Consider the following 13,018-nt stretch of genomic DNA (forward strand, 5'->3'; position numbering starts at 1 on the left):
TTTGTGACACGTTAAGAACCCGACCCTCCTTCCCTGAGCGATCCATGGGCCTTTTGTTGAAAATTACCATAGTAGCATTTTGTTGCAAGGCCTGTACTGCACATTTTCATGCCTGGTACACACACAACAAATGGTTCATTTCAGCTGCCAGAGAGGTGTGAGATAGAGTGTTGCGAGTCTAGCACCCAGCATGATCAATTCAGCTGGAAAACAGTCCATCAAACAACCACCACAGTCTGTTCTGATAACAATGAGCATATGCAGCTAAACAAAAGTGGAGAATAGGTGTGAGAGACCTGAGGTATAAAATAAATGGTATTTCCGTTTGTTGACTTCAGTAAAACCTAATCAAGATGTTAAAATGTTTTAAAATTATTTTTGTTCAATTACTTTTGAGCCATGGTCGACATGCCTTGGCTGAGTCAATGTTTTAAAACCAAAAGTGTGTAGAATGAGTGGTTACTTTCCCTACAGATGTTCCTATACATGCCTGCTCAAAAGTAAGATTGAGATCTGTAACACTGTGATTGGCCAGATTGTACAGTACATGTGTAGTTCTTGCCAAGGCAGCCAAATACACATGAACAATGCTGGCGGTGAGCGCAATCAACCCCAGGAACCAACCGCAAGAACCCTTTAAACACACTCACATCGATACATGTGGGCACACACACACACAGCCAGATGGATGGCAGCCAGGTGTGTGCCCTTCACAGCTGCTCGGATAAAGAGTAAAGCAGAGGAAAGAAAGGGAAAGATAGAGCATAGGGTGTTTCTCTTTTTTTTTTCGGACACTGAGGAGTTATTAGGATGCAGCGGTGCGTTCAGGTGGAGGCTCTTTTCAACACCCTCTGACTGAGCCCCTATTCTCCAGACAGCCCTGCTGCCTGCCCCCTTTTCTCCTGCTTTTCTTCTCCAGCTTTCAAAATAGCAGTACACCTGTCAGTACAACCTGTCAACTGGGCTTTGTCCGTGACTGGACCCACAGTCAATTCCGCCCGCTGGAATCCATTTAATCTCGCTGCATTTCAACACTTCCGTTTCTATTACAGAAATCACCGGCTCTTGTCAGGAAATGACCCTTTGCTTCCCCTCAGACGGCTGAATGAAGCAGATAGGGCATAAGTGCAGGTGTAAATATAATGCATCAGCAATACTTAACTTCTCATTCTTGTTTTTAGCATGCTTGAATTTTCGCTCCAAAAAGCAGTGATAGTCGTTATATTGAAGTAACTTTAACCAAACTTGTGGAATCAGTTGGTTACCAATGCAGGCCCATAGCAACGCAGCACAAACAGACTGTACAATTTCCATTTTGAAAAGAACGCTTGTGCATGAATGGCCATGTGCGTCATTGGCAGGGTCAGTCTTTATCTTTAATGAAGATGTTTTATCAAAAGAAAATAAATAAATAGTGGCGACATAAGAGTTATGTCCCTGGAGAGGCTTTTAGCCCAGCATTTGAACATAGTAATACATTGGATGAAAACAAATACTTTGGATGGACCCTGTCAGAGCATCTGTGTGTGTGTGTGTGTGTGTGTGTGTGTGTGTGTGTGTGTGTGTGTGTGTGTGTGTGTGTGTGTGTGTGTGTGTGTGTGTGTGTGTGTGTGTGTGTGTGTGTGTGTGTGTGTGTGTGTGTGTGTGTGTGTGTGTGTGCTCTCCTCCAAAATGATGACAGAATAACCACCCACTCAGAGCTGTGTTCCGGGAATAGCGGGCCGAGGCAGAGAATGAGAGAGCAGTGTAACATTTTCATCAGACAGGAACAAGCGCCGCTAGCCAAGAACGAGTTTGTCAGGCAGCTTGACAGGCCTCGTTGCGCCGACTCAGCTCAGGCAAAGCTGGATTTAACTATCTCTGAACAGGAGAGAAAGTCACCTCATTGTTCCAAGCTCAGCCCCGTGTATGCACCTGGGACAGAGGGAACAAAAGTACCGACAATAGATGAACTGATGTAAAAGCACTGGAACGGTTGCATGCATAAATCAAAAAAGCACCAGGATTCTTTTATTGATTTGAAATATGTCTGTTATCAGTGAAAAGGTCAAATACAGACCTATACATTTTTCTCCAGAGGAAGCTGCACTTACTAATGATGGTTGAATGTCTCAAACGTCCCCTCTCCTACTTGCTGCAAAGTCATGAACAAACTACATCTGACTTTGAAGACATGTGTCCTTGAGTTCACAAGAGATTTCTGATATTTGATTGTCCCCTGTCAAATATCCAGCTCACATATCGCTTTTCCCTTCATAAAGTAACGCTGTGTTCGTCGGCATCATTTAGGTTTATTTGCGGTATTCACGCCATGAAGGTGGAAGGGATTACTTTAATTGAGATACTAACGAATCTGTTTCATCAACAATGGATCAAATGAGCTACAGTTGCAAGAAAAAGTATGTGAACCCTTTGGATTCTCCACACATAGCGTTGTGTGTTCCTTCCAAACAACTCAACTTTGGTTTCATCTGTCCACAGAATATGTTGCCAGTAGTGCTGTGGAACATCCAGGTGCTCTTTTGCAAACTTCAAACGTGCAGCAATGTTTTTTCTGGACAGCAGTGGCTTCCTCCGTGGTGTCCTCCCATGAACTCCATTCTTGTTCAGTGTTTTACGTATCATAGATTCGTCAACAGAGATGTTAGCATGTGCCAGAGATTTATTTAAAGGCCCTGTCACACTGTCCCGAAATTGACGCCCGATGGACACACGAATATGGAATTGTGAATTTCGCACGAAGATGGCCCCGAACCACACACGAAGGCAACATTTACATTACATTTAAGACATACAACTGCAATGAAAGTACCAAAAACAATTATGTTACAATACTATGATACTGTACTGATATCTTCAGACTTTGTTCTTTACTTTATCCGTCGTTATATGTAGAAAATATTACGTTTTCTCTGTAATGTTGTTTCCATAACAACAACAACTTCCTGTCAACTGTCCTTCAAAATAATATATTATATCCTTTTTAGTTTCACAGAACACAAATTGGGTTATTTACATAATATATTTACATGATTTTGTTGTGCAATAAAACAACCCGATGGACACACGATAAAGGAAATGTTCAAATTCGGCTGTGATCGTAGCAACATCGGGCCATTCGTGAGGGCATCTAAAGCCATCGTATGACCGCCGGTGGAGTTTCTCAGGCTCCGGCAGCAACTTCGTGAGCGGTGGCAAAATCTTTGGCATGCCAAAAAATTGCCGAAGGACCTTGCGAAGGTTCATTTTCGTGTTGAATTTGTGTGTCAATTGTGCCCTTCGTAAGGCCATCGTGAGGGCATCTTGTTATCATCGGTGCCATCGGGCATTTGCCCGGATCAGAGTGAGGGTGAATGCACCGATGATAACACGAAGATGACACGATTTGACAAGATGCCCTCACGATGCCTTACGAAGTTGCCGCTCACGAAGTTGCTGCCGGAGCCTGAGAAACTCCACCGACGGTCATACGATGGCTTAAGATGCCCTCACGAATGGCCCGATGTTGCTACGATCACAGCCGAATTTGAACATTTCCTTTATCGTGTGTCCATCGGGTGTCAATTTCGGGACAGTGTGACAGGGCCTTTAGTCTCTAGCTGACACTCTAGGATTCTTCTTCACCTCATTGAGCATTCTGCGCTGTGCTCTTGCAGTCATCTTTACAGGACGGCCACTCCTAGGGAGAGTAGCAACAGTGCTGAACTTTCTCCATTTATAGACAGTTTGTCTTACCTTGGACTGATGAACATCAAGGCTTTTAGAGATACTTTTGTAACCCTCTCCAGCTTTATGCAAGTCAACAATTCTTAATCGTAGGTCTTCTGAGAGCTCTTTAGTGCGAGGCATGGTTCACATCTGGCAATGCTTCTTAAGAATAGCAAATTCAAAACTGGTGTGTATTTTTTATAGGGCAGGGCAGCTTTAACCAACACCTCCAATCTCGTCTCATTGGTTGGACTCCAGGTTGGCTGACTCCTGACTCCAATTAGCTCTTGAAGAAGTCTTTAGCCTAGGGGTTCACATACTTTTTCCACCCTGCACTGTGAATGTTTACATGGTGTGTTCAATAAAAACATGAAAACATATAATTGTTTTTGTGGTATTAGTTTAAGCAGACTGTGTTTGTCTATTGTTGTGACTTAGATGAAGATCAGAACACATTTTATGACCAATTTATGCAGAAATCCAGGTAATTCCAAAGGGTTCACATACTTTTTCTTGCAACTGTATAATGCTGCAAACCAAACGTTAACCATCCTGTTTTTTGCAGTTAAGTGTCTCTGAAGTCTTATATTTGCTGTCATGGTCGAACCCCAATATATATTGTTGGTTAAAACTACGGTGCATAAAAGGTCCATGCTGTACCCAGGTACTATTCATTAAGGTCAAATATAATGTGAAACCATCTTAGGTAGTCAAGAGTGGTTATAATATAATTATTCATATTATCTGAATAACTCAAGTGACCACTCAAGTGACCACTTAGCCAGCTCATCACAAAAGAAGCCAACGATGTTCTCTTTTTTTCCGCTCTGACACAGCTATGCAGTCACAGTCCATTATACGATTAAGTCCTTTATTAATTAACACTGTGACGGGGTGGCAGCCATTAGTAATAATCTATTGTCCAGGCAGAGGGGGGGGGGGGGGGTGCAGAGAGGCAGCATTCGAGCAGAGAGACGAGAGCAGGTGAACAGAGGAGGCCAGGGAGAGAAGAACATTGCCTTTTTGTTTTGTTTCTACCTCGCTTAACTTGTCACGTACTAATAAGAAAGGTGTGTCAGAGAAACAGAGCTACAGAACAAGAGTAAGGTGCAAGGGAGAAAAGGGGAGAGGAGAAGAGTGCAAATGAATCAAACTTTCTTCTATTCACACATAACTCAGAGTTCTTCGCACATCACTGCCTAAAACAATTAACACCGCTGACGTCTTTCCACACTTGGCCTTTTTTGGCGACATAAAGGTCATTGGAAATGAATTTTAAAAGGGCTAAAAGAAATCAGCCAAGGGTGTAATTGCAAAAGTGGTGCATGGGTGATAAGTATTGTAACACAAATTTCCTCTGGCTGTGTTTTTCCCCGCAACATTTTCCGACAAAGGGGCAGAATATTAAATACTTCTAAGCCTAAAAACAAATCCAGTCTTTTTCAGGTACAATGAAGGGCTGAGAGGCGTTTCTGTTACAGAGCAATGAAGGACATGACCCGCACTGCTAGCTGTGGCAGGATGTAAGTGTTTATAAACTAACTTAACACATTTTGACTTGGCTCGGACAAACTGGGACTGTTACCCTTTGGGGAATTTCCAACGGGAAAGCTCATTTGGCTCATTCACAAAACAAAGTCAGTTTCTATGAGGGCATCTGAGGCCATATCTATCTTAATTGCTGCAAAGGCATTGTGGCTACTGGCTTGTAATGAATGCACTGCTTGGATCTTAATGTAAGCAACAAAACAATGACCTGTTTGCAGGCGTGAAACTAGATGTTTCTGCGTACGATTGAGGAAGCGATTATCTGTAATCAAAGATAGCATCAAGAATAAAAGTGTATTTCTAAGTGTACTTTGAAACTCGGAATGTTTGCAACTGTGTTTCAGTCGAACCACAGTATAGTCGCACATCATGAAGCAGATGCCTCTCATTTCAATCTAATGGTCTATGAAAAGAGCTTTGCTATGTCCAACTGCACATGTACACTTCAACCCATTATGTGTTCTGGAAACAGACGCTGAATCCCCTTCGGAAGAGTGACTGTGTCGCCACAAGTGGCCTTTAACTACCTTGTGTATCGGCATTGCACAATGCTGCGGTGCACCCTCTCTTTCTCTGCACTGACAGCAAGCATAATTATGGAAACAGCTGCTGAAAAGTGCTAAACGAAAACAGGTGGCGCCGACGAGACACGCTCGGAAATCGTTAACCAGGCTGGCATTGTCTTCCACCACGCTTGGCAGCATTTACTTTAATTATGACGGAGCACGTTTCTGAACTCTGTGCCTTGATCAGAGAATCTTTCTATAGGAGCCAAATTAATAATGTAGGAAAGACTCATCAGCATTCTTGAAAAGGGAAGGTGATAAACAAAAGAAAAGCACAAAGAGAACAGAGAAAAAAATTGTAAAGTCTCTGTGTGTCTTTGCTCAACATCAGGAAATAAGAGCTAAGTATGAACTTTACGAAGCTTTCAGTGAACAAATGGATAAAGTGTCTCTACAAGAAGATGCTTTTTGGAGATGGTGAAGAGCTTTCTGGTGCCATGGTAACACACTGGAGCTCTTACCTACCAGATCATCATGCTCTGTAATTTTAAGACATTTTAAGCCATAAAGTGGCGGAAAAAGTGACCTTTGAAATGCATCCACTGCTGCCAAACTGCTCTAAAGAGCTCCGCAAATGTATAAATGCCCTCAATAATTGCAGGTTGCGAAACCATGTCTCTACACTGCTCTTCCCAAAAGGCCTTTAGAGTAATTCCTTTAATTTAACTCCACCTGAGTTCCAACTGTATTTTTTAGAAAAGATTTACAAAGCAGGGGTCAGCTATTTCTGAACAGTTTTAATAGTGGAGCAATTTGCTGATTACACTCAATTATATTCGAGCAGCTGCTGTTTTTAAGTTATATCATTGAGTAGGACAGGGAATTCATTATGGAAGATGTGTGTGAATATCTGCGAAAAGGTCCCAGCACTTTAAATTATCAGCTCTACCAATAGGAAATGCCTCATCTCCTCAAGTTCTTTGCCAAGTTTTGCTGGGGTGAAATATCTGTCTCTGTAACCTGCTGTTAATACAAATAAAGTCCTTAAAGACAGGCAAGAAAGCCTCTGTCTTTAGCACTTTATTAGGAAAAGTTGCAACATATTACATCATCCTTTCAGTGAAAAAGCACTCCAACAGACATCTAATTATATTAACACCAAAGATGTCATTTTTTGGCATGGCTGTAGATGCTGCAAAACTCAAACAGAAGCACTGTTTATCACCACTTCAGTGGAATAACCCTAAAGGTTTATCATCATTTGAAAGCTACGCTCTTATAGCATCCGAAGGTTAATAATTCTACTTTGTGTTTGTTTGTGGAAGGACTGGAAGAAGATGTAAGCCAATGTGGAAGTTGAAAGTTGTTTCTGTCTAATCTCTTAAATGATTTATATATTTTGCATTTAAAAGCAAATTGATCACATTGCTCAATTCTGTATTGTGTAAAATGGTCTTGCTCATCGTTAAGCACAAACTCACTAAAGAAATGTCTTGTTCTGTACGTGCAAACCCCCTTGGAAATAAAACCGTTAAATGGATTCAACATAAGTATAGACCGCAGGGTAAGCTTAAAGATGCATCCATTGCCAGATAGTCTTATCACATAAAGGAACCCATGTTCTCAGCTTGGATGTTATTTTTCCATAATCTACCTTTACAACGTTTAACAAAACTCTCCTAGACTTAAGAAATAACAATAACAAAGTGAAATGATATGTTTAGAAGTAAATAAAAGACTGAGGAGGATGAACTTGGCTCTGCGTCAACAGATCTCTGTATCATATATTTGCCTCCAAAGACGGGATCATCTTTTTCTGCTTTGAATCAATTCATTTTTCCTCTACCCACTCGGTAAATGGATCTTGGCAGTGATGAAATCAATACAGCTTCACAAGTCTGTTCTTGTCTTCAACTTATAAACAGGGGGGTCATAAATGGTAACCTCAATGTAGTGCTGGCAGTACAACAAAAGCCAGTTGTGTAACACTGTTAGCGGAATGATCAACAAAAGGTACATAGATATCATCTGCTGTAAATAATTGCAAAGCAACACTAATGATGATTGCCTCGACTTGGAAAAGAAAAACAATGGTGAGCTTGTTTGGAAGTATGTTCAATGTCAGTGAACCCAATGCCTTTATTTCTAAGGAACTTATATAAATAGGATTTCAGCCAAAGCAATTGTGCAAACATATGGAGTACTCTTGAATGCCTCAATTACAGTCCAGTGGTAAAAACATGACATTGAGGATTTTAAACCAGGCCACCAGGGTTGGCACTTATAAAACAGGCCATTAGTCTGCTATAATTGTCAGCAATACTGTCATACTTCTTTCTACGGCACACCCCAGCATTCGCACGAGCCATACATTTTGCGGTCACATCAATCAGAGGCCTGAAATTAATTGTGTGATTAAGATTCTCATTGCTTGGCAGATATAGCTACTAATGGATCAGTGACAAGTGTGATATGATCGTAAAGAGGGGATTTTAATGTACTGTTTAATTGCTCTTATGTGGTCCACGGTGTTACAACAGCAGCTTAACAAGCCCATTTCTTCTCCACGGTCCAAAGTCCCATTGGAAGTAAAAAAAATACTGCTTATCTCGGGTCGTGCAATAATGTTAGGGCAAGCATGGACAACGTTATTATGGCCCTCGAGCATATGCGACTAATGAAGCCCATACTGTGTGTCAGGTTTTACATTTTAAAGGTTTTATATTAGGCATGTGTGGTGTTTGAAATAGTTTTATGAACAGACAAATTATCCTACTTGTAGCAAGGGGTTTATAACTATATTTCTAGGTGCATTAATGTACATTTCCATCACTGGCAGGGAATGTTACCTAATTTATTAAATTGTTACCATTGCTCGTTGCACATTGAAGCGTGACATTTGACTTGGTTATTTCAGGAAAAAAGGGAGCTGAGAAACAATCTCTACTTCACAAAGCTGCTGGCTGTGGACTAAAGGCTCAACGTCGCTCAGATCTGTAAACACAAACAGTGCTGCACGCTGGGAGATAAATGCCAACAATAAAAAACATTCACTGGCAATGAGTGGGAAGTGCATGTGCCTTTCTTGCTTACATGTGCAAAGTTCAGTGATGTTTATTTTTTATGTGGCTGAGGATGCTTTGAAAAAGAACTTTACTATTGAGCCTTAATTTGGTCAATGTTACCAGGCAGGTGGTTGAAGCAGGGATTGGTGACATAGAGGATATAGCTGAGTCAAAATCAAACACTATTTCCTATCCATTCATGTTTAAATTGATGATCTTTTACCATTAAAATGTCCCTTTTTATTTAACTTTTGCTGCTCTAACCCCTAAGTCTCTTTATGTCAGATGAACTCTTTCTCCGGTTACTTTCACCTGTAACAGAAACCATTACAAAGGTGTGAAGACACAATCAATCAAAGATTATTCATTACGTTTTCTAGAGATGACAACGCACTCCTATTCATACACCGAGGGATTCCTGACAAAGTCTTTCTCCCGCTGCAAAGCAACCTCCTTTTATGATGAAAATGATGAGTTAACCTCCAAACCCGTAGGGGGCAGCAATCCTTTTGACTTCCTCCCTTTAGTCTGCCTTAAAAACATTGATGCAAACTCCCCGAGCCGTCAAGTGAAGGAATAAAGTGAAAAGTGACTTTGTTCACAAAGCCATTGATCAGCGCTCCGACTTGGTCTGCAGGGTTTGAGCTGAACTTTTAGAAAGAACTCTGTCATCACTATACTCTTCTTTCTACTAATGCCTTATCACCTCAAGGTAACAGGGTCGTCCTATACAGTAGATCCAAACTTGTACAACACAACAGAGGCAAAGAGTTTAAAATATCACTATTAGGAATATTATAAATGTCTATTATGGTGGAGGGTAAAGGTTCAAGAGAGGGGAAAGAGGTATGAAAGGGCAAGCTTATTAGAGATGAGTCCAGTGTTTGGTAAAGGTTAAAGCTGCTCTACTTCCCAGATACAACATACTGTATCCTCCTGAAAATGTCTATCGATATCCTTGGAGTAAAAAGCGAGAGGTAAGTAGACAGGCAAAGACGGGGGGAATCACAGAGACAACACCCCACTCTGCTCTATTGCCATTTAACCTTTTCTCTTTGCAGCGAGTACATATTTATTGAAAGCTATCGAAAGCTACTGCTATTGCTACTGAAAACATATCAAAATACACCCCAACCGTGGTAACTAAAGACACTATGCAAACATGCTGGGAGGGTAAATTAATCCCTTTGGGGGCGCGTGCAGTACGCACCGGCATACAATAAAACATCAAAACAAAAGAAGACTTGGAGGGATTTTTTGCGCTGACATTAAACATCGGCAGGCAAATGTCAACTAGACACAAACAATTCTCCTTGCTATTTTCATCTATACGGCTAAATCTGATGCTATTGTGTGTGTGTGTGTGTGTGTGTGTGAGGCTATACGTCTTTGACAGATGCCGGCAGCTCTGTGGCATGTCACTTACGCTACAATTTAAAACATCATCGCATTGTCATTGAGGGAATTCAATGAATGACAGCGTGTAAATGATACTTGTGTGTCTGAGGTGTGTAGTATGTACACACGCACGCACCCACACTAACACTAATGCACCAATTCAGAGTGTGTGACAGAGGAGGCAATTACCAACCATGCTTTTCCTCCATGCTTTATTTGCAATAACTGTCACCGGCAGAGCCTTGGCCTCCTTATCTGATTTGTATGAACATACTCTTAGGGATTATTGAGATTTGTGAAAGCACTGCTGGGAAATGTCGAAAAAAGTACGGAGAGGATAAGAAAAAAGGAACAGTAAGTGAGTGAGTGGAAAGGGATAGTGATATGATGTGGAAAGCAATGCCATATCGAGTATAGCAGTATCTCATAGCTTGTAGAAGTTGATGAAACGAGAGAAAAAATACATAACTAGAGAGAGGTTATTAGACAGCGTTTCAATTACGGGCTTTTTCTGATTGCGTCATGCCTTAGGAGCTTAGGGAGTGTGGCCATCAAGCTCTCACAGCGCGCCTCTCGTGAGTCACAGCCCAGGGGGCAGCCACACCACTAACACCACTTTCAGCATGATTCAACTTCTGGCTGGGCTGCCGACAAGAGGTATGAATCAGTTTGGTGCATCCCTCCAGTTAGAATTTAGATTTTGCCGCAATGAATACAAAGCCTGCTGAGTCACCTGAAGGTCAGAGGTCCAAAGGCCGCAGCAGGAAATGAAATTGTGTACATTTAAAGGTCCCCTATTATACTGTTTTTCATCAATAGATTATAGGTCTCAGATATATACAAAACATGTCTCTGAAGGGTTTTGCTCAAAATACCAAACAAATCATGCATTGTAGCGTCCCATAAACCCCTCTGTTTCAGCCCTGTTTCCAAAGTGCTGATTCTCTGTCTGTTACTTATTTAGATGAAAATAAGGTGCCACGCCCTTCTGCAAGATATTTGGTCTAAAAAACCCACCATGGTGCTCTAGGAGGAGATTCAGGTGATACGGTTGGGGGGTGTTACCTTGGTTGGTGATTGGCTAATGGTTACACAAGCCAAAAAAACGTTATGACATCATAAAGTGGCCAAAAGACAGGTTTTTATATAAATTGATCGGGACAAAAAGAGAGCGAATCTTTTTTCCTGAAACTTTTAGAATCCCTTTACACAGAGTGGACACATGTAAAAGACATGAAAAAGTGGATATTGCATAATAGGTGACCTTTAAGTTGCCTTTACACTTAATTTGAATGAGTAATATTGTAAACATGTAAATCTTATAACTCCTTTAATACAAATATGAATATAATGTGAGCCCACTTGCCATTTTATAAATGTTACAAATAAATGTGACGTTGTAGTGGAGTAAAATGTGTCTCAGAGGGCAATTTCTCTACAGGTTGAACATCCTATGGAGGGGTTAACAGCCTGGGTGCCAGGCTGAGTACTATGTGCAGGAGTGAGGTTGGCATTAGGGGCCCCCGGACTGCCAAGGTGCTGCGCCGCCGGAGCCTGCTGTCAGAGGGACGGAGCGCATGCTGGACAGGGGCAGTAGCCTCACCATCTGTTGCACGACAGCCAAAGTCACCCTGTATGTAGACTGTGTGTCTGAGAGCCAGAGTGGGTTTGTGTGCATAATCAATGTGTGCATGTTACTGTCCCTGTTCATGTGAGTGTCTGCATATGCTAAGAGCTGCAATTGTGCCTTGCTCAAATGACTTCCATTAATTGAAAGGGTTCAGAAATAAGTCTGTGTTTCAATGTGTGTGTGAGAGAAAGATTGGTAACTGAGTGTGTCTGGGATTGGTTAGGTTCACATGTTTCCTTTTGAAACCATGTGTGTTCATGTGATTCTCAGCTCTCATTTTGTAGTGGTAAAATTGGGGGGCTGGTGAATATTAAGGTGTATGTTTACTTTGTTAGCCCGGTAACAGCTTAACTACACATATACATTTTTAGGAGAAGTATTTTGTAGCCTTAAATACTTATCGGTAGAGTAACTTATTTGAACAAATATGACACTGGTTTAATTAACAAAACATCATTAATTGCAAGGATAGACAAATAGAAGGGTTGATGGGTTGATTGAGCAGTTGAATGCACACAGGTGCAGCCACAGTGATGGTAAGTAAAGTAATTTCTGGATTATTTTAACTAATCCAAATTCCAATGTGTTGCCGATATTCTTTTTTTAGCAGCAGTTAAGTAAATAGGTCATAAAGTGAGGTAATACTGACCACTTCTCGGGGCAGCAGGGAGTCCTCTGGGCGAATCACCAACAGGTTCACAGTCCCTCCCATGGGCGTGGCTCGGAGCAGGGCCACCACCTCTTCCTGGCTCTTTCCATTCAGATCCACGCCACTTACCTGCACATCAAAACAAATACATGAAAATCATAAATATTCAAATGTGCACAATATACATGTCAAAGAAATGTACACATAAATTCAACAAAAAAGAAATCACAGAGCTCTGACTTTGACGAGGGGGGAATCTGTGTCCTCCACATAACCTTTATGCAGAATACCAACTGAGCTAGTTGCGGCTGGTATTAGAGTGAGCACCAGCTGATTTTCATGTCAGTCTTATTGAAGAATAATCAAAATATTGTAACATTTTCCTCAGTTATTCAAAGCTGGAGCTGAATGCGTATAGCCAGAGGGAACAATGCGTGTTTTAATCATTTCAACAAAAGCTCCATAAGATTACATTTTGGAACAAACCCATATCAGCAACAGAGTAATTAATTCA

At 41.3% G+C, this 13,018-nt stretch overlaps 1 protein-coding gene across 4 annotated transcripts in view; it reads right to left on the reverse strand.

Moving 5' to 3' along the window:
• The window catches only part of pard3aa (par-3 family cell polarity regulator alpha, a), a 318,714-nt gene that overhangs the window by 143,631 nt on the left and 162,065 nt on the right, over positions 1-13,018 (reverse strand). For all 4 annotated transcript variants that reach the window (XM_034222612.1, XM_034222611.1, XM_034222610.1 and 1 more), the window contains one exon: positions 12,505-12,633. In XM_034222612.1, the coding sequence (XP_034078503.1) occupies positions 12,505-12,633 (129 nt within the window). The remainder of the gene's footprint in view (positions 1-12,504; positions 12,634-13,018) is intronic.

Source organism: Gymnodraco acuticeps, unplaced genomic scaffold (assembly GCF_902827175.1).
Source record: "Gymnodraco acuticeps unplaced genomic scaffold, fGymAcu1.1, whole genome shotgun sequence".
NCBI lineage: Eukaryota > Metazoa > Chordata > Actinopteri > Perciformes > Bathydraconidae > Gymnodraco > Gymnodraco acuticeps.